The sequence below is a fragment of the Sus scrofa genome, chromosome 10 (assembly GCF_054392235.1).
Source record: "Sus scrofa isolate SSC_HxYL_T2T_F1_AM1 chromosome 10, Sscrofa_HxYL_maternal_Yorkshire_Landrace_v2.0, whole genome shotgun sequence".
NCBI lineage: Eukaryota > Metazoa > Chordata > Mammalia > Artiodactyla > Suidae > Sus > Sus scrofa.
Genome location: NC_139392.1, coordinates 9,021,574 through 9,046,049, shown reverse-complemented (window position 1 = coordinate 9,046,049; position 24,476 = coordinate 9,021,574). Strand labels below are relative to the sequence as shown.

The following is a 24,476-nucleotide window of genomic DNA, read 5'->3' as shown; positions in this document are numbered from 1 at the left end:
TCAGTTGTCAGCTTTCCTTTAAATTTTGTTTGTTTTTTTCTCTAGCTGTTATTGTTGCCTTCAGCAACTGCAGTGTTAAGCAGTTGCCACTGGTTATTTTCAACAAATGTTTTAGAGAAAAGAGTGTTTCCACTGGGCATGCTCTGAGTCAGTTCAAGCCAAATTCCTGGTTTTTGTTTTTTGTTTTTCTTTTCTTTTTTTGTTTCTAGACATTAAATAAGTAAGATTTTCTGCGGTTAGGCTTTGAAAGAGCTTAAATCCCATTCTGATTCCTCCAGTGAATTCTAGGCTGTTGTTTTTCAATCTGATTGTAGAATGTCCAATTTCAATGTTAACCACTAAGTAATAGAGAGGGAAATGAGAATAGGGAAAGTTAAAAATGCCACAAACATGCTATTCTTACTGTTATTCAGCCATTTTAAAAAATAAATGATTTCTGGATTGTTCCAAATCTTTGGTTAATTTCCATCATTTTCGAAAAGTTGATTTGACAGTCTCTGCTACTTTTATTATTGTTTTTAGGGCAGAATTTTATATGTTTCTTACTCTTCCATTTCTGATGACATCCTATAAATTAATTCATCATTGTCTTGTAGTTTTATAAGAGACATTGCCATGCTTTGTTAGATTAATAACAAGTATTTCGGAGTTCCCGTCGTGGCGCAGTGGTTAATGAATCCAACTAGGAACCATGAGGTTGCGGGTTCGGTCCCTGCCCTTGCTCAGTGGGTTAAGGATCTGGCGTTGCCGTGAGCTGTGGTGTAGGTTGCAGATGTGGCTCGGATCCCGCGTTGCTGTGGCTCTGGTGTAGGCTGGTGGCTACAGCTCCGATTCAACCCCTAGCCTGGGAATCTCCATGTGCTGTGGGAGCGGCCCAAAGAAATAGCAAAAAAAAAAGACAAAAAAAAAAAAAATAGCAAGTATTTCATATTTTGGAGCTAGTATAAATGCTATTTAAAAATTTTCATTTCTAGTATTTCATCACTATTATATAGAAAGTTAATTGATTTTTGTACATTGAACTTGTGTCATATAAGATTGCTAAATTCATTAATTACTTCTTACTTTATAGATTCACTGATATTTCCTAAGAAACAATTATATTTTCCATGGATAAAAGCAATTTTTATTCCTTTCCAATTAGTGTGGCTTTTAAAAAATTTAGCCTTGTTACAAAGTTGTTTTATCTTTATTTACATATTATTTATGCAGAATTTTCCTATTTAACTCATTTTGAGGTGCCACCAGTGATAATGTGGGCATATTACTTCTTTCTAGTAATTACCTTTCTCTTTTCTAAACAGATAACTATGAGGTCTTTCTCATATCTATTTCTTTCATCAATTTATACAATTTATACCTGTCTTTACTATATGAATCTTTTTCAAGGGAGAAAAAAGAATATCTTTATGAAATGTTTATTCCAATGACCATCCATTGCTGAAAAGCTGGTAACTAGCAAAGGAACAAGTAAAATTCACTCTTATGACTGTGCCCTTGAAATATTTTATGATATCCTTCTTCCAAACCAAATCATAATTCTCCTGTTTGTAGTGAATGTTTCACATTAACTATAGATCTTTAGAGAACTTTTTTAATTTAAAAAATTCCTTCAAATAAGAATTCTGTTGTAGAAGATGCAATTGTTCTATGTTCAGTTTCCAAAATTTAAAACTATAATGGTTTTGAAAGGTCATAAAACCTGCCCCTTTATTTTATAGATAATAAAATAGATTTCATAATCCCTCTGCAGCAAAGCTTCCCTTTAAGTATTACTAAAATACAGGAATTGAATTCAAATACTGATGTGTGTGTGTGTGTGTATGTGTGTGTGTATCGGTGTTGAGAGGTACACCTCTGCTTCTACACCCTGGTCTGACTACCATTGTCTTTCACATGAATGACTGTAATAGCCTAATTGGCCTCACTGCTTCTACTCTTGTTCTCCTGTACTCTGTATTTATCACTTTTAAATAAAACTTGAGCACATGTATTTCTCTACTCTAAACCCTCCAGTGACGTCCTTTTTCACTCAGAATAAAAACCAAAGTCTTCATAGTAGGCTACAAGGCTTTTCACAGTTGGAACCTCATTCCCCTTCCCCAGCCAGTTACTTGACTAACCTAATCTTCCAGTAGCCTCTTCTCTTATTCTGCTCCAGGAGGTTGGCTTCTTGCCATTCCTCTAATAGTCCATGAACACTGTCCTGGGGGCCTGTGCACTCCTTGACTCCTCTCTGGAAGCCCCCAGATATATGCATGATTCATTCCCTTTGCACTGTCAATACCGTGTTCTCAATGAGACCTCTAACATACCATCCTAATAACATACCATCCAAATTACAATACAGCCATACTCTCCAAACTGCTCTAATTCCCCCATATTCATAGCATTTATCATGTTCTAATATGCTATAGAAGTTACTTGTTTATTATGTTCATCTAGCTGTGCAATGCAAGGTCCATAATAGCAAGTTTTTTCTTTTTTTTTTTTAACATCTGTCTTGTTAACTGAGGCATCACTGAAACCCATGCAAGTTCCTAGCACATACAAGACTCCCAATAAATAGGTGTTGAATGAATGCATGTGTAAAAGGATGAAACCACCTTGACAATTTAAAGCCATAATTTGGGCTTTTTGGCAAACACACAGCGTTCATCATGTCTGCTTTCAGTATATAAGTTTTTCAAAAATCGCAAGTTTTTATTCCTTATTTGTTATGATCTGTATTTTCTGGGTGATTTGAAATAAAACATTCTCCAGAGGTTCTATATCTAACATTTTAGACCTTTTTTTTAATACTGAGAAAACAAATTGGGTAATATAGAATACGTTATAATAATTTCTTTTTTTCCTCTTTGATAAGTGCTCATGTTAACAAACAGAGGAAATGATGACTAAATTTAGTTTCCTGGGCCTCCATAACAAAGCACCACAAATCAGATGGCTTATAGCAAGAGAAATTTATTGTCTTATAGTTCTGGAGGCTGTAAGTCCAAAATTGAGATGTTAGCAGGGCCATGTTCTCTTTGAAACCTGTAGAAGAAATTCCTCCTTGCCTCTCATGAACTTCTTGGGGTGGCCGCCAATCTTTGGTAGCCCTTGGCTTGTAGCTGCATTGTTCAAGTCCCTGTCTTTGTTATCACATGGCTTTCTCACTGTGTGAATGTGTTTTGACATGGCACTTTACTCTTATAAGGACATTCGTCTTATTAAATTAGGGCCCACTCTACTGATAACACCTTGATTATATCAGCAAATATATATTTGCAAATAAGGAACCTATTTCCAAATAAGGTTATGATCATAGGTACTGGGGGAAAAGACTTCAACCTGCATTTTGGAAAGGATACAATTCAACCCGTAACAATATTGTTGTCATTTGGGGACTGTTTCTTGATGGCAAAGCATGCTTTGCATATGGTGGAGCTCTTCCTGTTGCTTCATCAGTCAAAAATAGCATCAGTGGTTCTTAGCTTTCCTGTGTCCCCAGCCAGTACTGAAGCGAATACTGTAATTGTTTCAGATACCCTGCTTCCTCACTTCGGCTGCTCTCCTCCTTGACTTCTTTGGATGGCTAATACCTTGAATCTTCTCTTGTTTCCTGTCGATCACCTCTCGTCTTGTTGCCCTTTTCTGTCCTCTGAAGTACTGGGGTTCATTGCTTCTCCTCCTCTGTTACTGGAATCTCACCTTCCTGTTCTCCTTGTGTGACGTCCTGTGCCTAAAAGTCCTCAACCCTGGACACTTCTGATTATTTGATCTCTCTTGAGCTGTCAGCATGTTTGGAAAATCACTTAGCCTGCAGACATGTGCTGGTGCAAGTTACCATTTCTCATTATACATGGTCCTCAAAGTACTTCTTAAGGATCCCTGGACTTTTCCCTGGTCAACCTCATCACTCATTTTATATAGCACTTTATAGATTTTTATTACAAGTGGAAATACCTATATTCCTCCTTGCTTCCCTCCTTCCTTTTCCCTACATGCTTAAATATTTTTTGAACAACTTACCATATGCCAGTAACTTGGCTCTGAGCTAAAAGTAGAACAACAAATAAGACAAATTACTATTTTGTGTGTCTTGCCAAGGAAGTGTACTTAATAGACATTTTGCATTTAATAAGCAATAGAAGCAATAGGAATTTGTAGAACAGTATAAAAAATGTGCAGTGCTACAGGAACATATAGCGTCCTGTTGGGCCATAGAAAATTTCCCAAAGGAAATATTTCAAAGCTAAGAAATGAAGGGCTTGGGTAGAGCTGGAACACCTGAAGCAGGGGCAAAATCAGGTGGAAAATCGTAGGGCTGATGGCTCTTGGTTCTCGTGAGGCATTGCACGTTGTCTGTAGACCTGCATCTTGGGGTTTGAAGGATGCAGGGTATGAGTGGAGTAGGTGAAGGTGAAGAAGCAAACAGGAGACAGATAGAGCTTCCTTCATTCCGAGCACCTGTTATCGCTTACTCAGAAAGAAAACTCATACCACGAGGAGAGATTTTTCTCAGTTTGTCTTCCCTACTCTCCACACAGAGACACACAACCACACAATAGCTGAATTCATTCTTCTTCCTGTCTTTCCTCCTATGTCCGAGCAAGGTATACCCTTTGTTATACCATTCCCTACCTTGCTCAGCTTCAGATCTTAGATCCAGTTCACTTACCAAGTCCTCTGGATGGTTAACTTGTCAGATGACCTGGGTGCCATGTTTTCTTACTTCTTTTAAGTAATTAGACACTTTAAAGCAATTTGTGTTGGAAATCTGAGAGGTTTTCATAGAGTGTTTGTTTTTTTGCTTTATAACACAACTTTAATGATTAGGTGGCACTTGCCCCAAATAACTGTTTCTAGACGGAAGGTAGAAGAATTCTTCTTACAGGAAAGTGGGAGCAGGAGGCTGCCTGCACAAAGCATCTTTTTTCTGTGGGACCTAGGTTGTGAGGTATGTGGAAAACAGAAGTGGAGAGAGGTCTGTGGCTGTACTTTTTCTCAGAATATATCAATTGGAAATGTTTAGATTCATGAAGAAATATATGTGAAATATTTATTCTTATTTTCTTGACTCTGTCCTTTCATACAATTATAAAAAAGAAATAGGAGTTCCCATCATGGCTCAGTGGTTAATGAACCCGTCTAGTATCCACAAGGTTGCAGGTTCGATCCCTGGCCTTGCTCAGTGGGTTAAGGATCCGGTGTTGCCGTGAGCTGTGGTGTAGTTTGCAGAAGCAGCTCGGATCCTGCGTGGCTATGGCTGTGGCTATGGTATAGGCTGGCAGCTACACTCTGATTCAACCCCTAGCCTGGGAACCTCCATATGCTGTGAGTGTGGCCCTAAAAAAACAAAAAGACACGCAGACAGGTACTCTTTTTATGCCCCTGAGTCTCATCCTTCTTTACTCATTGGTCTCTTCTTGCTTCAGAAATCAGCATTTCAGGCTACTTGGGTCGCTAAGTCTACTCTGCATTTCTTATTCAGCTGTCTTAGCCTCACTCTGCCCTAGGCTCCTCAAGTCACCACTAAGAAGCTTCACCAAAGAGAGATCAAAATATTCTCTAAAACTCTATTATTAAAAAAAAATAAAAAATAGAATTGTTAAAACATATTTGAAGAATCATTCAGTGATTGGACATTGCTCTAAATTTAATTAAAAAATAGGAGTTCCCGTCATGGCTCAGTGGTTAACGAATCTAAGAACCATGAGGTCACGGGTTCGATCCCTGGCCTTGCTCAGTGGGCTAAGGATCTGGCGTTGCTGTGAGCTGTGGTGTAGGTTGCAGACATGGCTTGGATCCTGAGTTTCTGTGGCTCTGGTGTAGGCTTGGCAGCTACAGTTCCAATTAGACCCCTAGCCTGGGAACCTCCATATGCCGCGGGTGCGGCCCTAGAAAAGGCAAAAAAAAAAAAAAAGATAAAAAATATTGAATTGGTAGTAGACTCTAGATCACATTATTTTTGTGTCCCTATGATTCAAATTTGTTTGAATTTTGTTGTTTTCATTGGTTTTCTCATAATTAAAAATAAAACCTTAGTTTTCTCTTTTATTTGTTCCTATTTGCTCTGTACTTTATCTTATACATAAATATTTTATAAGTGAATTAGTGAAGTAATATATGGTTTAAAGTTGGTCTATACCTACATCTTGAAAAGTTACCTAATGCAAAGCAAATTGGATTTTGAATCTTTCTTGTCTTAGAAAAATTTCATGAGGTGATGGAATTTTGAGACTGAGGCAGATGCATTGACATGTGAATAATTCAGAACTCACTAGTAGGTTTTCTTCTTTTCTTTTCTTTTCTTTCTTTTTTTTTTTTTTTTTTTTGTCTTTGTGCCTTTTCTAGGGCCGCTCCCGCGGCATATATGGAGGTTCCCAGGCTAGGGGTCTAATCAGAGTTGTAGGCACTGGCCTGCGCTAGAGCCACAGCAATGCGGGATCCGAGCATGTCTGCAATCTACACCACAGCTCACGGCAGTGCCAGATCCTCAACCCACTGAGCAAGGCCAGGGATCAAACCCGCAACCTCATGGTTCCTAGTCGGATTTGTTAACCACTGAGCCGCGATGGGAACTCCTCACTGGTAGGTTTTCAGTTTATTCTCATGTATTGGAGATTTTCTAGATAAAGCCTTAATCTTAGTTTGTAGAGGACCCAAACTAATGCTCTTAAACTTGGGGATAGAACAGGTGGGATGGAAAAATGGGGAGTCTTCATTTTGATAATGCAAATGTTCTGAAAGTTGGGGTTAGAAGCAGACTGTAGTCACATTTAGGGCTGAGGAAATGATAGTCATGGATTTATAAATCACAGAGTATTTTCATTTTGGGAGGGTATTCTGGAGAGGTATACCAGTTGGGTCAGGAAATAGGTTGGCCAAAATATTAAGTCTGACTTAAGTCCTGTAAAGCCTGTAGAGATAACTATGATGATTGTTGTTATTCACATGGGATAATAAAAATGCACATTGGTCTGTAAGAATTTGAGGGGACTGTGATATAAAAGTTTTCTAACCTAGAGACCAATTACTAGTAAGGAGATTGAAACAATAATAAAAAAAAAAAATCTCCTGACGAACAAAAGACCAGGGCCAGATGATTTTCCTTGCAAATTCTATAAAAAAAAATTGAAAGAAGATTTAGTACCTGTTCTCATACTCTTCCTTGATGAACATAGATGCAGAAATTCTCAAGAACATATTAACAAACTGAATCAAATAATACTTTAAGAGAGTCATAGAACATGATTAAGTGGGATTTATTCCAAGGATGTAAGAAGGGTTCAATATCCACAAATTAACTGAGATGATACATCACATCAGCAGAATGAAGGGTAAAAATCATATGATCATCTCAGTAGATACAGAAGAAGCATTTGACAAAATTCAACCTTATTTATGATAAAAACTAAGCAAAGAAGGTGTAGAGGAATATAACTCAGCATAATAAAGGCCATGACTGGCAGCCTCACAACCATCAATGGTGAAAATCTGAAAGCTTTTCCTGTAAGATCAGTAACAGGACAAGAATGCCCCCTCCCATTTTTATTCAACATCGTGCTAGAATATCTATCCACAATAAAATGGAATAAAAGGAATCCAAATCAGAAAGAAATGAAAACTGTCACTATTTGCAGATGAAATGATTCTATATGTAGAAAACCCTAAAAATTCCTTTTGAAAGCTATAAGAACTAATAAAGAAGTTTCGGTACAAAATCAATATATAATAATACATTGAATTTTGATATATAAATAATGAACTATGAGGTAAATTAAGAAAACAATCTGTTACAATTGTGTCAAAGAATAAAATACTTAGAATGAATTTAACTAAAGAGGTGAAAGCTGTACACCGAAAACTATAGGACACTGATGAAGGAAGTTGAAGACACATATAAAAGATACTTCTTCTTCATGGGTTGGAAGAAGTATATTCTTAAAATGGCCATACAGCCCAAAGCACTCTATGGATTCAATGACATTACTTTCAAAATTCTAAGGTGATTTTTCACAGAAGTAGAACAAATAAATTTGTAGAAAACCATAAAAAAGATCCTTGACTGCCAAACAATCTTGAAAAAGAAGAGGAAAGATGGAAGTACCATTCTTCCTGATTTCAAACTATGCTACGAAGCTAAAATAGTCGAACCTGTAAGTTATTGGCACAAATGTGCGTGCGCGCGCACGCACACACACACATCAATGGGACAGAATTCAAGCCCAGAAATAAAAATAAACGCACACATATATGGACAATTAATTTACAACAAAGAAAGAACATGCTATAGGGAAAGGATATCTGATAGTCATCTAGTTTTGTTATTCTACATGTTACTATCTTATACCATACATAAAAATTAACTCAAAATGGATTAAAGACTGAAAGTAAGACCTGAAACCATTACATTCCTGGAAGAAAACAAGGGCAGTAACCTCACTGACATTACTCTTAGCAGTGTTTTTGTGTCTCTCAGTCCAAAATCACAGGAAACAATGCAAAGATAAATAAATGGAGTTGCATCAAATTCAAGTTTTTGCACTGCGAAGTGAAATATCATCAAATAAAAAGGCAACCTATTAAATGGGAGAAGTTCTTTGCAAGTGATACATCTGATAAGAGGTTAACATCTGAAATATATAAAGAACCCATAAAACTCAACAACAAAATAATAACCTTATTAAAAAGAAGAGGAAGTTCCTTTGTGGCAGAGCAGATTAAGGATCTGGCATTGTCAGAATGGCTTGGGTCACTGCTGTGGCTCAGGTTAGATCCCTGACCTAGGAACTTCTACATAATTTGGCCAAGGCAAAAAATAGGTAGAGGATCTCAATAGACGTTTTTCCATAGATGAAAAGATGGCCAACAGGCCCATGAAGTGATGTCAACACCACTAATTACTAGGGAAATGCAAATTAAAACCATAGTGGGATATCACTATACACATTTTAGAATGCCTATTATCAAAAAGGTAAATAACCATTGGAGAGGAGGTAGAAAAAAAGGGAACCCTTTTCTGGATTGGTGGGATTATAAATTGATGCAGCCATTAGTGAAAATAGTATGGAGATTCTTAAAAAATTAAGAACTACCGTATAACCCAGCTATTCTACTTTTAGGTGTTATTTGAAGAAAATAAAAACACTAATATTAAAGGACATATGCACCCCATCTTCAGCATTATTTACAATAACTAATATGGAAATAACCTGTGTAGCTGTGTCCATCAGCGGGTGAATGGATGAAGACGTGTGTGTGTAAGAGATTCTTTTTATTAGTCTGTATATTTGAGAGACAGACTAATATGTGGATATATATGGCAGACTAATACATGCATGTGTGTGTGTGTAAATACACACATTTGTATGTTTGTGTATAATGGAGTACTACTCAGCCATAAAAAGGATGGAATCCTGCCATTTGTAACAACATAGATGAACCTTGAAGGTACTATGCTAAGTGAAGTAAGTCAGATGATGAAAGACAAATACTACATGATTTCACTCATGTGGAATATAAAAAGCCAAAACAGATGAACAAGATAACAAAAAATACATTGATACAGAGAACACTTTAGTGGTTACCTGAAGGAAAGTGGGTTGGGAGTGGGTGCAATTGATGAACTGTATCAACTTGTATGGTGATGTAGGGTAACTCAACTTGTGATGGTGATCACTTTGGGGTGCATACAGATGTTGAATTATAATGTACACCTGCAAATAATAAAGCTTCATTGCTTTAAAGGAATTTCTCTTGAACATTTGTCAGCCATTGCTTGGTAAACTGAGACCTCTCACATTATATACATGTATGTATTACGCAGGTTTAGAACAGTTTGTTGGAAGAATGCAAGATTTTCGATTATACCAAGTGGCACTTACAAACAGGTAAGTAGATTGCAGAACTTTTTCCCTGAAGTGTAAGGATAAATGCTGAATTCATTTAAGTAAGAGGACCATGAAGATGATAGAGTTTTTCATCTTCACAGTATTTGGCAAATAGCACCTAACTAATGTTTCCTGGGTTTGCCAAAGCTTAGTCTGCGGTTGTTATGCACTAGTGCTACTCTATTACATAACTCCTCAGTATATGAAATTGTTCACATTCTTAAAAACAATTTCTGAGACCTAAATTTTTGGATGAATTGTATTAGAGAATTTGAGATACACTTGTTTAAATGTAATATTTGAAGTAACCGCTGATACTTAAAAATGGCTGTATGTGCCTTTGAAAACTGTTTGGCTGAATTTTTAAGTACAAGACAATGTAGAATGATTTAAATGATTAATTATTTGATGTATGGGAAAATCTCAAGAGACTAGGCTATTAGACTTGGAGACAAGAAGAATGAGTAATTTGAAGGATCATTATATTTTTCTATTCCAGCGAACAAATAAGTATGTAGACTCTGATTATCTTTAATGAAGTATTTTTTTTTATGTTGAGAATAGTTGGGAAATCTTCCTTAGATTTTCTTCGAGACACGTAGATTTCCTTCTGTTCAGCAAGTTCAAGTGAATTTCTGCCTGAGATGTCCTCCAAAATTTGTTTCCTGAGTTATAATGTGATGACACGATAATAAATTGTTGTCTGGTCTTGATCTTATTCACTTCAAAAAGAAGAATATTTGTTCGTATTTCTTTCATGGAAATGTGGTTTAGTATGGTGAATTTCCCCATGACAAGACCAGCTCTTGTAAGTTTGTGAAGCATTGCTCTTGCGGTGATGCTGTGGTCAGTGTATGACCATGAACAATACAAATATTCTTTATGTTAGTCTATACGATCAAGAGATGCCTGAGTATCGGGTGCTGTAACACATGTGCACATTATTGGGAGGTTTAGTGACCCTGGGTTCACTATATCTTAAATCACCTTTGTCTAAAATTCTGAAGAGTAGTGTTGCACTAATTTAGGTCAAATTGAATTTTTCCTGAGATAAAGACTTCACTGGATTGTCACTTCTGGTCCATTCGACATGTAATATCCGTTGGAAAATACCAGTGAGATTTAAACAAGAAGGTCCACCTTGAGGTGATTCAGTGAATAAAAAACCTACCTGCCTCTGCCATAGCCCACCGTGGGGTATGAAGGATGTTTGGTCTCTACTTAGATGTGGATTGCTGGTGCTGGCCTCCCGAAATGTCGGGAAAGGTGTTATGTGGAAGAATGCCTATAAATAGAATGGCTGATTCTATTCCAGAATACATTGTCCTTAATGGAAACATTAAATATATCTGCCTGAAACTGGCATTCTCCTTTGTCTGTTGGCAGCAGCCGTAAGATCTGAAGCCGTTGAAGCATTTTAGGGTGCCAGATTCTGAACTGATGAGTCACAGGAAACCATTGACAAATGGTCTTGGATTCAGTCCCTTCACCTAAAATGGAAGCAGAGAAAATCAGACTTAGTTTCTGAACTTCCATCCCCTGGATGAATGGGAGACCTTATCTGTAACTCTTATTATCAATATATTACTGTTCACTCTCAGTGGTAAGTCAGCTTAACAACCTAGGTGAATGCTGCCTTTCTACCACAAATGGGCACAATAAAATATTTTAATATTTTATAATCAGTCAAGGTCTTGTGCTTGCTTCTTGATGTTCAAAATACTGTTTTGGATATCCACTTTCTGAGAATGAATGTTTTTTTTTTTGTCCAGGAATGACTTTGGTTTTATGTTCTGTTCTGAGAATTCTTTTTTTTTTTTTTATCTTTTCTAGGGCTGCTCCCGTCTCATATGGAGGTTCCCAGGCTAGGGGTCGAATCAGAGCTGTAGCCACCAGGCTACGCCAGAGCCACAGCAACGCAGGATCTGAGCTGCATCTTCGACCTACACCACAGCTCACAGCAATGCCGGATCCTTAACCCACTGAGCAAGACCAGGGATCGAACCCGCAACCTCATGGTTCCTAGTCGGATTCATTAACCACTGAGCCATGACGGGAACTCCTGCTCTGAGAATTCTTAAAAGTTAGGTGGCTACAGATCAAAACATCAGAATATTCATTGGTAACAGTTCTTAGAAGTTCTATCACTGTTGGGATGTTCGTCCTTAGAGTCTGCCTCTTGCCTCCCACAGGGAGATTCTGGAAGTTTTCTCTGGAGATCTGCTCAGACTGCACATCCAGTCCCACTGCCGCTGCCCTGGCAGCCACCCTCGGGTCCATCCCTTGGAACAGCGGTACTGCATCCCCAACGGTGCAGAAGACACAAGCAGTGAGAGGGTGTTACGGCTGAATCCTGAAGCCCATCCGCTTTCTTTCGTCAATGACAACAATATTGGCACTTCGTGGGTTTCACGTGTGTTTGCAGACAATAGCCAGCTTGATCAAGGAGTGACTATTTCAATAGATTTGGAAAATGGACAGTATCAGGTAATTTGCAACAGTAGGATGTGCATTAGTTTCCTGTGGTTGCTTCAACTAATTGCCACAAATGGAACAGCTTTAAACAACAGAAATGGATTCTCTCACAGTCCTGAAGATCAGAAGTATTATGAAATCAAGGTGCTGACGGGGTCACACTTGCTCTAAGGGGCCTAGGGGAGAAATCTTCCTTGCCTTTTCCAGTCCCGGCGGCCCCTGACATTACTTGGTTTATGGCAGCACCACTCCAATCTCTGCTTCCATTTTTCCATGGCTTTCTTCCTTGTTTCTGTGTATGTATTGGTTCTTTCTTTTTCTTGTATGAGGACCTCCCTATATCCAGGGGTATCCCACCTTGAAACCCTTGACTTAGTTACACGTGCCAAGATCCTATTTTTATATTAGGTCACATTAACAAGGACCAGGGGTTAGTACCCAAACACATCTACTTGGCAACACAATTCACCTGACTGTAAAATGAGACCCGAATTAGGCAACTGAGTATTACTTCACTGAAGTGGTATATTATAATGTATGAAATACAAATATTTCAGAGATGTGCAGGACCTAATATTTAGACCTTTGTATCAAATTATATCAAATAATACATTATTTCATTATTAAGTAGCACAAATTATTAAAAAAAAACGAAGTCCTTATTCTAAACAACCACTTAAGAAAAGCATGGCAATTATGCCATAGAAGCGACATACTTTTTTCATGCCTTTATATCATACTTAAACTTTAATATATAAACTCCTAGAGGAAGAGGGACATCTATGCAATTTTAAAATGTGTTGCCTTTAGTACAGAGCTATGCTGTTTCTGCATGTCGAATAAATATTTGGTAATTATGCGGAAGGAAGCTATTATATTTGAATCTAACGATTTTGTGATATAATGGGTCAAACTGAGAACTTCAATGACAGTAATTAACATCCATTTTCAGGTATTTTATATTATCATTCAGTTCTCTAGTCCACAACCAACAGCAATCCGGATTCAAAGGAAGAAGGAAGACAGCCTAGATTGGGAAGATTGGCAGTATTTTGCTAGAAATTGCAGCACTTTTGGAATGAAAAACAATGGAGATTTGGAAAAATCTGATTCTGTCAACTGTCTTCAGCTTCCCAAGTATGAATATTTTTAAATGATTATCTTTGAAGGCATTTAGGAGTTAATTTTAAAAGCCTGATGGACTAGCGGTAACCTCCATGTGAGGTAACTGAGCTGGTAGAGACCTCACTCTACCACCAATTTTCTTTCTTTTTAAATTAATTTGTTAATTGATGATTTTGCCATCAACTTCCTTGAGGCAGGTTTTTCTAAGACTCTTGCCTAAACTGAGTTTTAAACACCATTTCGAATTCTCATAAAAGGCTTTAGAGCATCTCTTGCTTGCAGTCTCATTTGTGCTTTAAAATTGGTTTTCAGATTGTTTAGCACGTTATCTATATTAATCCATTTTTATTAAGTCCTCAAGGAAATGTTTCACTCTGTTTTCTGTAGCACTCCTATATTGTTTGTATATGAAATATATGGAATATATTTGTTTTCTCAGAATTAAGAATTTATGCTATTGCTAATACTGTGTAAAATGATTTCTTTTTTGTCAAAAATATGAAAAGCAGGAGTTCCTGTTGTGGCTCAGCAGGTTAGGAACCCGACTAGTATCCATGAGGATGCTGGTTTGATCCCTGGCCTTGCTCAGTGGATTAAGGATCTGGCCTTGCCATGACCTGTGGTATAGTTTGCATATGTGGCTCAGATCTGGTGTGGCTGTGGCGTAGGCTGGCAGCTACAGATCCAGTTTGACCCCTAGTCTGGGAACTTCCATATGCTCTAGGTGTGGCCATAAAAAGTGAAAAAAAGAAAAAAAATCTTTTCATGATTTCAAATTTCATCAACAGAGTTGCTCCATATTCTCGTGGTAATGTCACCTTCAGCATCCTAACACCTGGACCAAATCATCGTCCTGGGTACAATGATTTCTATAATACGCCGTCTCTTCAAGAGTTTGTAAAAGCCACACAAGTACGACTTCATTTCCATGGACAATACCATACCACTGAGACTTCTGTCAACCCCAGACACAGATACTATGCAGTCAACGAAATCACCATCACTGGGAGGTAGTGCTCATGACCACCGTTTTGAGTGTGCTTTTCATCATAAACGTTGTTGGCAATATTGTTTTATTTAAAAGTGCATTAACCAGTGTTTGAGAGCAAGGTCAGATTTGAAACTTCACATATTGAAATGGTTTTCCTCTAAGATATTGGGGGGAGATGTGTGAGTATTTGCTGTGCATAGTATCACATGGTTATGCAATCTGTTTTCAAAATCCGCAGGGTTTCGAAGTTAGGATGCCCTGAATCCAACTTGGAAATAATTGACCAAATATTTTGGTTGGTTTGTTCTGGAATGTAATTTCCCAGTATTCTCGAAGTCAGCAGAAGCTAGATGGGAGTTACAACTATAGTACTACCTAGTTTGGAAGTACTGGGCTTGCTCTTCCTGAGTTCACAATTTTGTGAAGAATATTTATTTTCTTTTAAAGGAAAACCCTCATATGCCCTAAGTGGTTTATAAATATCTGACTACAATTGAGAACATGGCTCACAATATTTAAAGAAACAGAGAGCTGGAAAGCTCCAAGGCAACCTACTCTTTTATAGACTATAGTTAGAATTGGTTTGTGCTATAGGAGAATGATACATACCGTGTATATAAATTGCATCTTTAAAAATAGATCCGAGTATCAACATATAACTGTTATTTGTTAAGTAATTGCACAATGAAAAAAAATACTATTAAATCGTCACTATGTAATTTTGGGGAAAAAGTGAAATTTGTTAACATTTATTCTGCAGTTTATGCTAAACTTCATAGTCTTAACTAGGTTTTCAGTAGTTTCAGTAAATGGCTTTTTTTGGCAAGTTTGCCACATGGTTGATAACGGCATTAACAACCCAGGGTGGGCTTGAAAATTACCTTCACAGTCATTGCAGTTTGGATGTTGGTGGCAATCCTTCCAAAACTTCTGCATTAATGAAAAACTTTCATAGATATCCACATGATTAAAGAAAAACTGGTGGTTGTGCGAATTAATAAACCTGTCTCCCTTGTGGGGTTCCTATAGGGGATTTACACATAGGTCTTTACACGTATTCACAGTGAACTAATGTGTCTAAGGAGCTGTCCGATGCGTGTGTTGACAGATGCCAGTGCTATGGTCATGCCGATAACTGTGACACAACAAGCCAGCCCTATCAGTGCCTCTGCTCTCAGGAAAGCTTCACTCAAGGACTCCATGTAAGTTCTCTGTTTATACATGAAAATCTTCAAAACTTGGGGGGGGGAGGGATGTTGAACATAAAGTTTTGAAACTCGATTTGGTCGAATCGATTTATTGGTTTGGTCTAATCAGCTTATTCTGGGTATGGATAAAAATAAATTGACATGCGCTTAAAATGTTAATTATTTCAGAAAACTTTTTCTGAGAGAAACAAAAGCCATCAATAAATGTTAAAATTCCATTTAAAAAATGCTCTATGAGAGAAATAAACTAAACCTAGAGGTTTTATTTTTCCCTTTTATTTTTTTCTTTGTTTCATTAGCATTATCACATTTTACAAAACAATTTTTAAAGCAATGAGTAGAAGGCACTAAAAAACAAAAAATCTGATTACTACTTCTAAAGGGTAAATTTGTGCAGAGATTTATACAGACATCTTGCTTTGCATCAGTCAAGTTTAATTCATTGGTAGCAGGAATTTTAAGAAATTGAAAATCAGGAGTGGAATGACTCAGAAGTTATATTACTTTTGTTTGCTTATGATCATCAGGGTAAGTTTCATAGCTGAAGTGGAAATTTAGCTACATCTTTAGGAACAGAAGGTAAATGGCAAACTCCATTTCTGACGTCTGAGATTCTTAATCTAGTTTTGTTTTGACTATGTCAGGATAAATAGATCAATGGCAAGAATATTACCTAAAACGTAGCCTTCCTTGGGAGTGCCCATTGGGGTGCAGCAGAAATGAATCCGAGTAGTAACCATGAAGTTGCAGGTTCAATCTTCAGTCTTGCTCAGTGGGTTAAGGATCTGGTGTTGCCCTGAGCTGTGGTGTAGGTTGCACACTCAGTGGGCTTGGATCTTGCGTTGCCGTGGCTGTGCCATAGGCTGGCAGCTGTAGCTCTGATTCAACCCCTAGCCTGGGAACTTCATATGCTGTGGGTATTGCCCTAAAAAGCATAAAATAAATAAAATGCAGCCTTCCTCTGGCACACTGTAGTGCTGGCTTTCAATTTCAGCTCAGAGTCTTTGATTTGGGCACACCCACTTTTTCCTTCTGTGTGCTGACGCCAAAACTTTCACCTTCTCATTCAGGTGTCTCTTTGAACTTATTCTCCAGGTCATTGCTTTTTACCACTGACCTTTTTATTTATACATTTAGTCTTCACCACTAGTTGATAATCACTTTGAAAGAAAGAATCGTCTACATTTTTTGAATTTCTAACACCGGAGTCTTTGAATTTGATTTGATTAGTGTATCATGAGAAGGAAATCTTTTTCAAAAGCATTGATTTTTATGTTTGATTGTATGGCTTATCACAGTGTTGCAGAAAGGAAATTAATTGCATTAACTTGATTGATTCACTCTTTATTCAGCCCTAATGGTGTGTTTAAATTTGGGGCACTTTGATTTGTTCTTGATTTTAAAGTTAGAGTGACATTTATTCTACTTTTCTTGGTGTCTTCTTTGGATCCTTTAGGATAGATGCTTCTTTCCTCACAGTCGGTGATTTCTTTCATTAACCTCACCCTTCCTCCCCAAACCCACTAAGAACCCCCTAAAAAATGCTTTGGGATGACCTGTGTAGGGCACTTTGATCTGAATATGTCTAGTGAATGCAAATCGATGACTGGTTACTCCTTGCATTTGGTAGCTTGTTTTCTGATGGTCTCTTGCTTTTGATTAGTTGCCCCACCCCCATTCTTCTTCCTCTGATGTCCCATCTCGTTTTTTCCCTTCTCTCTCTCTTAAACTGCTCACAGTTAAGTGCTTGATATTATGATTCTTGGGTGATTTCATGCTTCCCCTTAAAAATAGAGACATTAAGTGAATCAAGGCTCATGATTGGCTTTCAGAAGCCAAGTTGGGATTTTCAGACTTGCTCTCAGGTGGTGACTGTTGGATTATGAACTATTGAAATAACTAACTATAATTTAGGTTGAAAATGTGCTTTGATGCTTCTTCCTTAGACATTAAATGCCTTTTGAAAACAAAAGTTTAAAAGTTGACTTTTTTGTTATGTTCCTCCTTGACAGATTTGGGTAATTCATGAATTTACCCATAAATGAAAAGCAACAAATACCATTCACTTAGCAAAGTTTGGCAAATGCAGCTGAAGGGAAAAAGTCAATAGACTGTTGAATGATTTCTCAGTCCTATGATATTTTCAACAATGTGTTAAAAATGAAGAATGGTTTTATAAAGCATTCATAAAACGTGACCTTTTTGTTTGCATTCAGAGTATTTTAATACATGTGGGACTTATGTATCTAAAAATTTTGTCTGACAATAATTTGAAAAGATTCTTATCCAAATGCTTTTCAGGTTGTTCCACTTATATAATAAGTTTTAATATAAGTCATTCATATCCTATTGGAACCAGTGTTCATTTTAAAGGTCTGGACATACTCCAAAAAGAATGTCTTCAATTTCACAGCATTATGCTACCCATTAATAATATTACTCAATAAACAGGGCTTTTGTGAATTATATTACAGCCATTTGGCAAACAGATGAAAACGTAAGCCTTGAGAATATGCCAGTTCTTGGCAATTGTCAGTCCTGTGAGGAAGTGTTTTTAGCGGGAGTGAAAATGAATGAAGGTGGGAGAAAGGAGTAGAATGGTGAATTCAGAAGCAAGTTCACGGCCATTCTGGAGAGTGTCCTGTATGACATTCTTTACGTTACACACTCATGGTTCTCATGTGGGAGCAGTGCTTGAACAGCTTTTTATTTAATTTCCAGCAAAGAGTTTTCACTTGCCTCCCCTCTTCCTGCCTTCCTTCTTCTCTCTCTCATTCTCTCTTCCCTCCCTCCCTCCCCTTCCTCCCATTCGCCCTCCATCTCTGCTCCTAAGTCTTAATTAGAAAGCTCCCATGGCAACAATTGGCTAACTCAGGGTAGCAGTTACCCTCTTGAGAGAATAATCACTCTTGACTAGCCACTTTATTTACTACAATCTTTAGCCTTATATCTGGGTGACCTCATTTATGTTAACTACCTGGGCTTCAGATGCTTTAAAGCTTGTGAACCCTAAAAAGCAAAACTTACTAATAAATTGAGACTTAGACACTAGTAGCTAGAATACATGATTGATTAATCTGGATATACCAGATCAACAGTATACTTCATAGCTCCTATTTCTTTTATCCACTCATAAAACTAAAAAACTAACATATAACCAAAAACAACCCAAGGAAATCTCTTATCAAAGACACCACTGATTCTAAGATGAAATTAAAACCACACTTTTCCTTAAACATTGCATTGCATTTTGTGAAACCTAAAACATCCACCTTGTGGAGGCTCACTGACTCTTCTCTGTGCCGTTGGACTAGGGACTCTTGACATATTTTGGTATATTGTATTGGCTATTTTAAGGCTTTAACTTTATTATACATGCCCTAAATAATAGCATATTTCATTAATAGAGAATAATTTTTGAATAATTATCACATTTCTTCCCCCCAAATGACTGAAGCAGTGAATAATTAATTTACTGGCTCTATTTTAGGATAATTCTATGGCAAAACAAACCCCAACAGACTGGCTACTATTCAGTAACTTTTGAGGAGAGTTGAATGTTTTAAAGTAGATTTCAGGATTACATGGTATTGAACTTGCATGGATCCTATAATTGTTGATACTGTTTTTAAATGATTAATTTTATTTGAATAATTAGAATTACTGTCTTTAACTTCTCGATTTTGAGATAATTATAAATTCATATACTAGTATAAGAAATAGGAGTTCCCGCCGTGGCGCAGTGGTTAACAAATCCGACTAGAAACCATGAGGTTGAGGGTTTGATCCCTGGCCTTGCTCAGTGGGTTAAGGATCCGGCGTTGCCGTGAGCTGCAGTGTAGGTCACAGACATGGCTCAGATCCCACGTTGCTGCGGCTCTTGTGGAGGCCAGTGGCTGAGGCTCCGATTAGACCCCTAGCCTGGGAACCTCCATATGCCATGGAAGCTGCCCTAGAAAAGGCAAAAAGACAAAAAAAGAAAAAAAAGAAAGAAATAATACAGACAATAAAAAACAAACTTACGGTTACTGAAGGGGACAGGTGGGTGCAGGGATGAACCGGGGGTTTGGGATCCGCATATGCACACTGTGATATACGGAAGGATTGAGCAACAGGGAACTGCTGTATAACACAGGGAACGCTACCTAACATTCTGTGATCATCCATACGGGAAAAGAATCTGAAGAAGAATGGATGAGTGCACATGTATAACCGAATCACTTTGTTGCACAGCAGAAATGATTACAACATTGGGGATCAACTAGACTCTTAAGAAAATTAAAAAAAAAAAAAAAAGAAAAAGAAATACAAAGCTATGTCTTGTTCCCTTTACCAAATCTGGTTCATGGGAACATCTTCTAAAATTACTGTTTATTTTCTTTTGACATCAACTTTCTTGAAGTAGGATTTGTGTACAGTGAAATATACTCATTTAAAAATGTGTCGTTTCGAGTTGTGGCAAATGTATACCCTTGTGTGATCACCACCTTGATCAAGATGCAAAAAAATTTCCTCTCCCCGAACACTCTTCTGTGTTTTTTTTTTTGTGGTCAGTTCTTCCCCCTAACCTTTGACCCTAGCAATCCACCAATCTGTTCTCTGACCCTAGTGAGGAATTTTGCTGGTTCTACAATTTCGTATCATGGACTTAATATGTACCATTTCGGTACATAGGCTTCTAAACCTCCTCCCGATACACATGTAGTTCTTCATACTTTTTAGGTCATTTCCTAAGTACTTGTATTATTAGCTTGACTGTAATAAAGCACCTCTGGTTCACCTGCTCAGGAGGTCCATCACAACGAACAAAAAACATGTGTCAAGTCCATAAGTGCAGAACACAACTTGGAAATTGGAGGCTTGTGTATGTACATTACGTCAGCTAACATGATGGCGTAGCTTCAGTATGGCTATTACTTCCTTTCTCCTCGTATCTGCTACTTTCTTTACCTGTTCTAAGTTCACCTTTTGATGGAACCCAGCTTTAAGAAAAGTGCTACCAGTTGAAACTTGATTATGATTTTTCATTTTCTTTTAACTGCTACCTTCGTCTTTTAAGGGCTCTAGGCCAAGAATGATGCAATGGTCAGTATCTCCGCCAAGTACTGGCACTTTGTTGGCTACTTAACTATTCTTCCATCATTTTGTGACATCATTATCTGCAAGGGTGGCCAAGCATCCACAGAGCAATTTATCAGTAACCATGAATACTTCGCTTACTCTTTGGCTCTGATTTGTGACCCTTTTATAAAATTAATCATGGATTTCATGAATTAACTAAAATCAAATTATCAGTATTCTTGAGAACATTTTGTATAATAAGCTTTCTCCCATTCAATAATTTGATGGTACTCATATCACACTCTGCAGAGCTCTTTATGTAAATGTACGTTTCCTGTTCTTTAGAGAGTGTATTCCTTTAGAGCATGAAAGTCCAGAAGTATGAGTCACCATGACTAAACTATGTCACACCTTTGTTACACATTGCGTTTATGACTACTTATCTTTCTCTTTGCTCCCAGATTCTTTGTACTCTAAATGTATTTCATTTTATATTATAATTTTATAATAATGAATTAATTTATTTTCATAAAAGTAGCATTCGGACACTTCACATTATAGATTCTGTATTAGAGGTACTTAGTCAAGGTCAAGAATTTCATTTCCTATCAGAACACATGGATGATATTACTAATCTTTGAAAAACACTTACACTACTTATTTCTTTGAGATAGGTATGTACATAAATGCCTTTAAAATGTATGTTAAAAACATGAAAAATGAGCTAAGAGGATAAGAGCAAGGGGATAGATTGAGACCGCTTATAGAAGAAATAAGTAGAGATGATGAAAATATAAAAATAAATATGATATTTAAAGGGATAAGGGTAAAGAATTGTGCAAAGTTAAGGAATGACATGATTCTTCTAAATCTTTTTTTATGGGTTATGACCTTTATCTTTTATTTTTATTTTTTTTCTTTTTAGGGTTGTACCTGCAGCATATGGAAGTTCCTAGCCTGGGGGTTCAATCAGAGCTACAGCTGCCAGCCTATACCACAGCCACAGCAATGCGGGTTTTGAGCTGTGTCTGTGACCTACACTGCAGCTCACAGCAAAGGCTGTTCCTTAACCCACTGAGTGAGGCCAGGGATCAAACCTGCATCTCCATGGATCCTAGTCAGGTTTGTTACTGCTGAGTCATGATGGAAACTCCTGAAAGAATTTTTAAAAGTTGTATTTCGTAAAAAAATAATGATTCCTGGAAAAAAAGCCCTGATACTACAAGAAGGAATTATGAGCAAGTAAATCAGCAAATATATATAAGCTGTATTAAATAGTAATCATATTGTTTAATAATACTATATTTAATAATAAATTAAGCTATTAATAATAGCATTTTATATGAGGGTGCATGAAGTATCAAGATACTGATAAAATGGAAATTAAAAATATAATTAAGGGAAATAGCAAATATCCCACTGCTTTCTGACATATGAAACCACAGAAATGAGAAAAGTTAAATATTTCAAGTATTGAGAGACAAAACTCACCAACATAAAATTCTATAGCCTGCAAAATTATCCTTCAAAAGTGAAGGAGAAATGAACATTTTCTCAAACAAAATTGAGGAAATGTGTTTTCAGTAGATTTCTTTGCAAGAAATGTTAAAAGTTCTTCAGAGAGTAGGAAAATGATATAGATCAGAGGCTTGGATCTCCATAAAGAAAAGAAGTGCCTTAGAAAAGAAGTAAATGAAGATAAAATAAAAACATGTATTTTTATTACTTTAATGGTTTAAAAGATAACAATTTGTTCAAAATAATACTGGTGTAATAACAGCTTGTGTACTGTGAATTGAATGGCCATGATGATAAAGGGTCAGAAGGGAGGATCCAGGAGGGCCCTGAAATTATAAGATATTTATGCTACCCATGAAGTGTAACTTAGTTGTAAGTTACTGTAAATTTGCTGTAAACGCATATTACAGACTCGAATCTACTTTTTAAAAAGCGAAACACAAAGGATAATTGATATGCCAAGGAGAGAAAATGGAATCACATCAAGTGCTCCATTAAAACAACAAAAGGCAGAAGAAGAGTGGAAGACAAAAATGGAATCAAAGACGGAGGGCAATGGACAGAAAACCGTAACAGATAGAATAGATATTACTCCAAATATGTTACTTTAAACACCGGTGGTCTGAACACCAACTAAAAGATAGTTTATTAGAGCGGATTGAAAACGTGGCCCAACCGTATGTCGTCTGTAAGAAAACCCATGGTAGATACAAAGACACACACAGAGTAAAAGTAAAGGAATAGAGACAGACGGTAGCATTAATCAAACCAACACTAGCGTGAACACGGAAATATTAATTTCGGGCAGAACAGAGTTAAGACAAGGAACATTATCAGTGATAGAATTGAACATCACGTCATGGTAGAGGGATTGATTCTACAGGGATCCTTAATGTGTATGTTCCTGACAACAGCAGAGGAATGTTTGTGGCAGAAACTGAGAACCGGAGGGAGAACCAGGTGCCATCCCTGTCATCGCTGGAGGCGTCAGCACCCTCTTGCAGAAGTGGGTAGATCCAATAGGCAGAAAATCAGTAAGGACTGTTGAATCCACAATACGTTCAGTGAAATGAACTGAATGCGATTGAATACCTGTCGACTACCTTAACCAACAATAGCGGAATATTCTTCGCAAACTCACATGGATCATTCACTAGATTAACCACATTCCGGGCCCCAAAACACACCTTGACGAACTGAAAAGAAACTATACCATGTCTGCCCTCGGCCTCCTTGGTTCCTGATACGGGAGGATATTTCATAAGTAAGAGTGCGTATTTTGGTAGGTCTCAGGCTCAAATATAGCGTGGTATGACACCGATACCAAGATTGAGCTATGTACCTAAAACACAAGCACACACCAAGTTTGAAAATATATGTAAGAAAGCTGGCTTAACCTACATTCATGTTAAGGAAAATAGACTTTCAAAAGTTTTATTAGGGATAAAAAGGTTCATAACATAATGAGAAAACAAATAATAATTTTAAACAAATGCATCTTATAGCACAGATTCAAAATTATAGAGCAAAATTTGACAGAACTGGAAGGAGAAATTGATAAATCCACTATCAATGTAGATGGACTTTAATATCATTTTTAACTGATCAAACATGCAGACCAAAAATAAACTTAGTAATTGAGGATCGAGATAATATGAAGCCTGGACTAATAGACTCCTATATCCAGCGATGAAAAAATACACATTCTTGTGAAAAATCACATGGGAAAGTTATGAACAAAGATGGTCTCAACATATGATACAGAATTTGTAATCAGAACACATTGTAGGTATTAAGTAAATACTTCTCAGTGCATAGCTGCATTGAATCATTTCACTATTAGGTAAATTACTCAAGAAAAAAATAAAATTGGGGAAAATCACCCTCAACTAAATTTATGAATCTTTGGTGAACCCAGTAAATTTTATTGAGCTCATCTACTGAGCAACAAGTTTACACCTCTGGGCAAAAGACAATTATTCCTATTACTGAAGAGTTTTTTGCATTCACCTCAGTGTTGGTGGTAGGGATGGAAGAGTCAACAGAAATAAGTTAAATATTAAAGCATGCTCAGGTTTTATCTGAGGGCATAGATCTTTATTTTGAATTCTTATCAGTAGAAGTTACTAGGCCAGAAAACAAAATCAAACAAGGACAGTATGATAAAGAAAATGTATAGATTATTCTTACTTATAACCAAAAGCATAAAAATTTTAAAAT

At 37.0% G+C, this 24,476-nt stretch overlaps 1 protein-coding gene across 1 annotated transcript in view; it reads left to right on the top strand.

Annotated features, from left to right (window-relative positions):
* Positions 1-24,476, top strand: part of USH2A (usherin) — an 837,868-nt gene that overhangs the window by 118,646 nt on the left and 694,746 nt on the right. Inside the window, exons 6-10 of the mRNA XM_021064292.2 lie at positions 9,815-9,878; positions 12,071-12,365; positions 13,306-13,490; positions 14,267-14,488; positions 15,578-15,671. Of these exons, the coding sequence (XP_020919951.2) occupies positions 9,815-9,878; positions 12,071-12,365; positions 13,306-13,490; positions 14,267-14,488; positions 15,578-15,671 (860 nt within the window). The remainder of the gene's footprint in view (positions 1-9,814; positions 9,879-12,070; positions 12,366-13,305; positions 13,491-14,266; positions 14,489-15,577; positions 15,672-24,476) is intronic.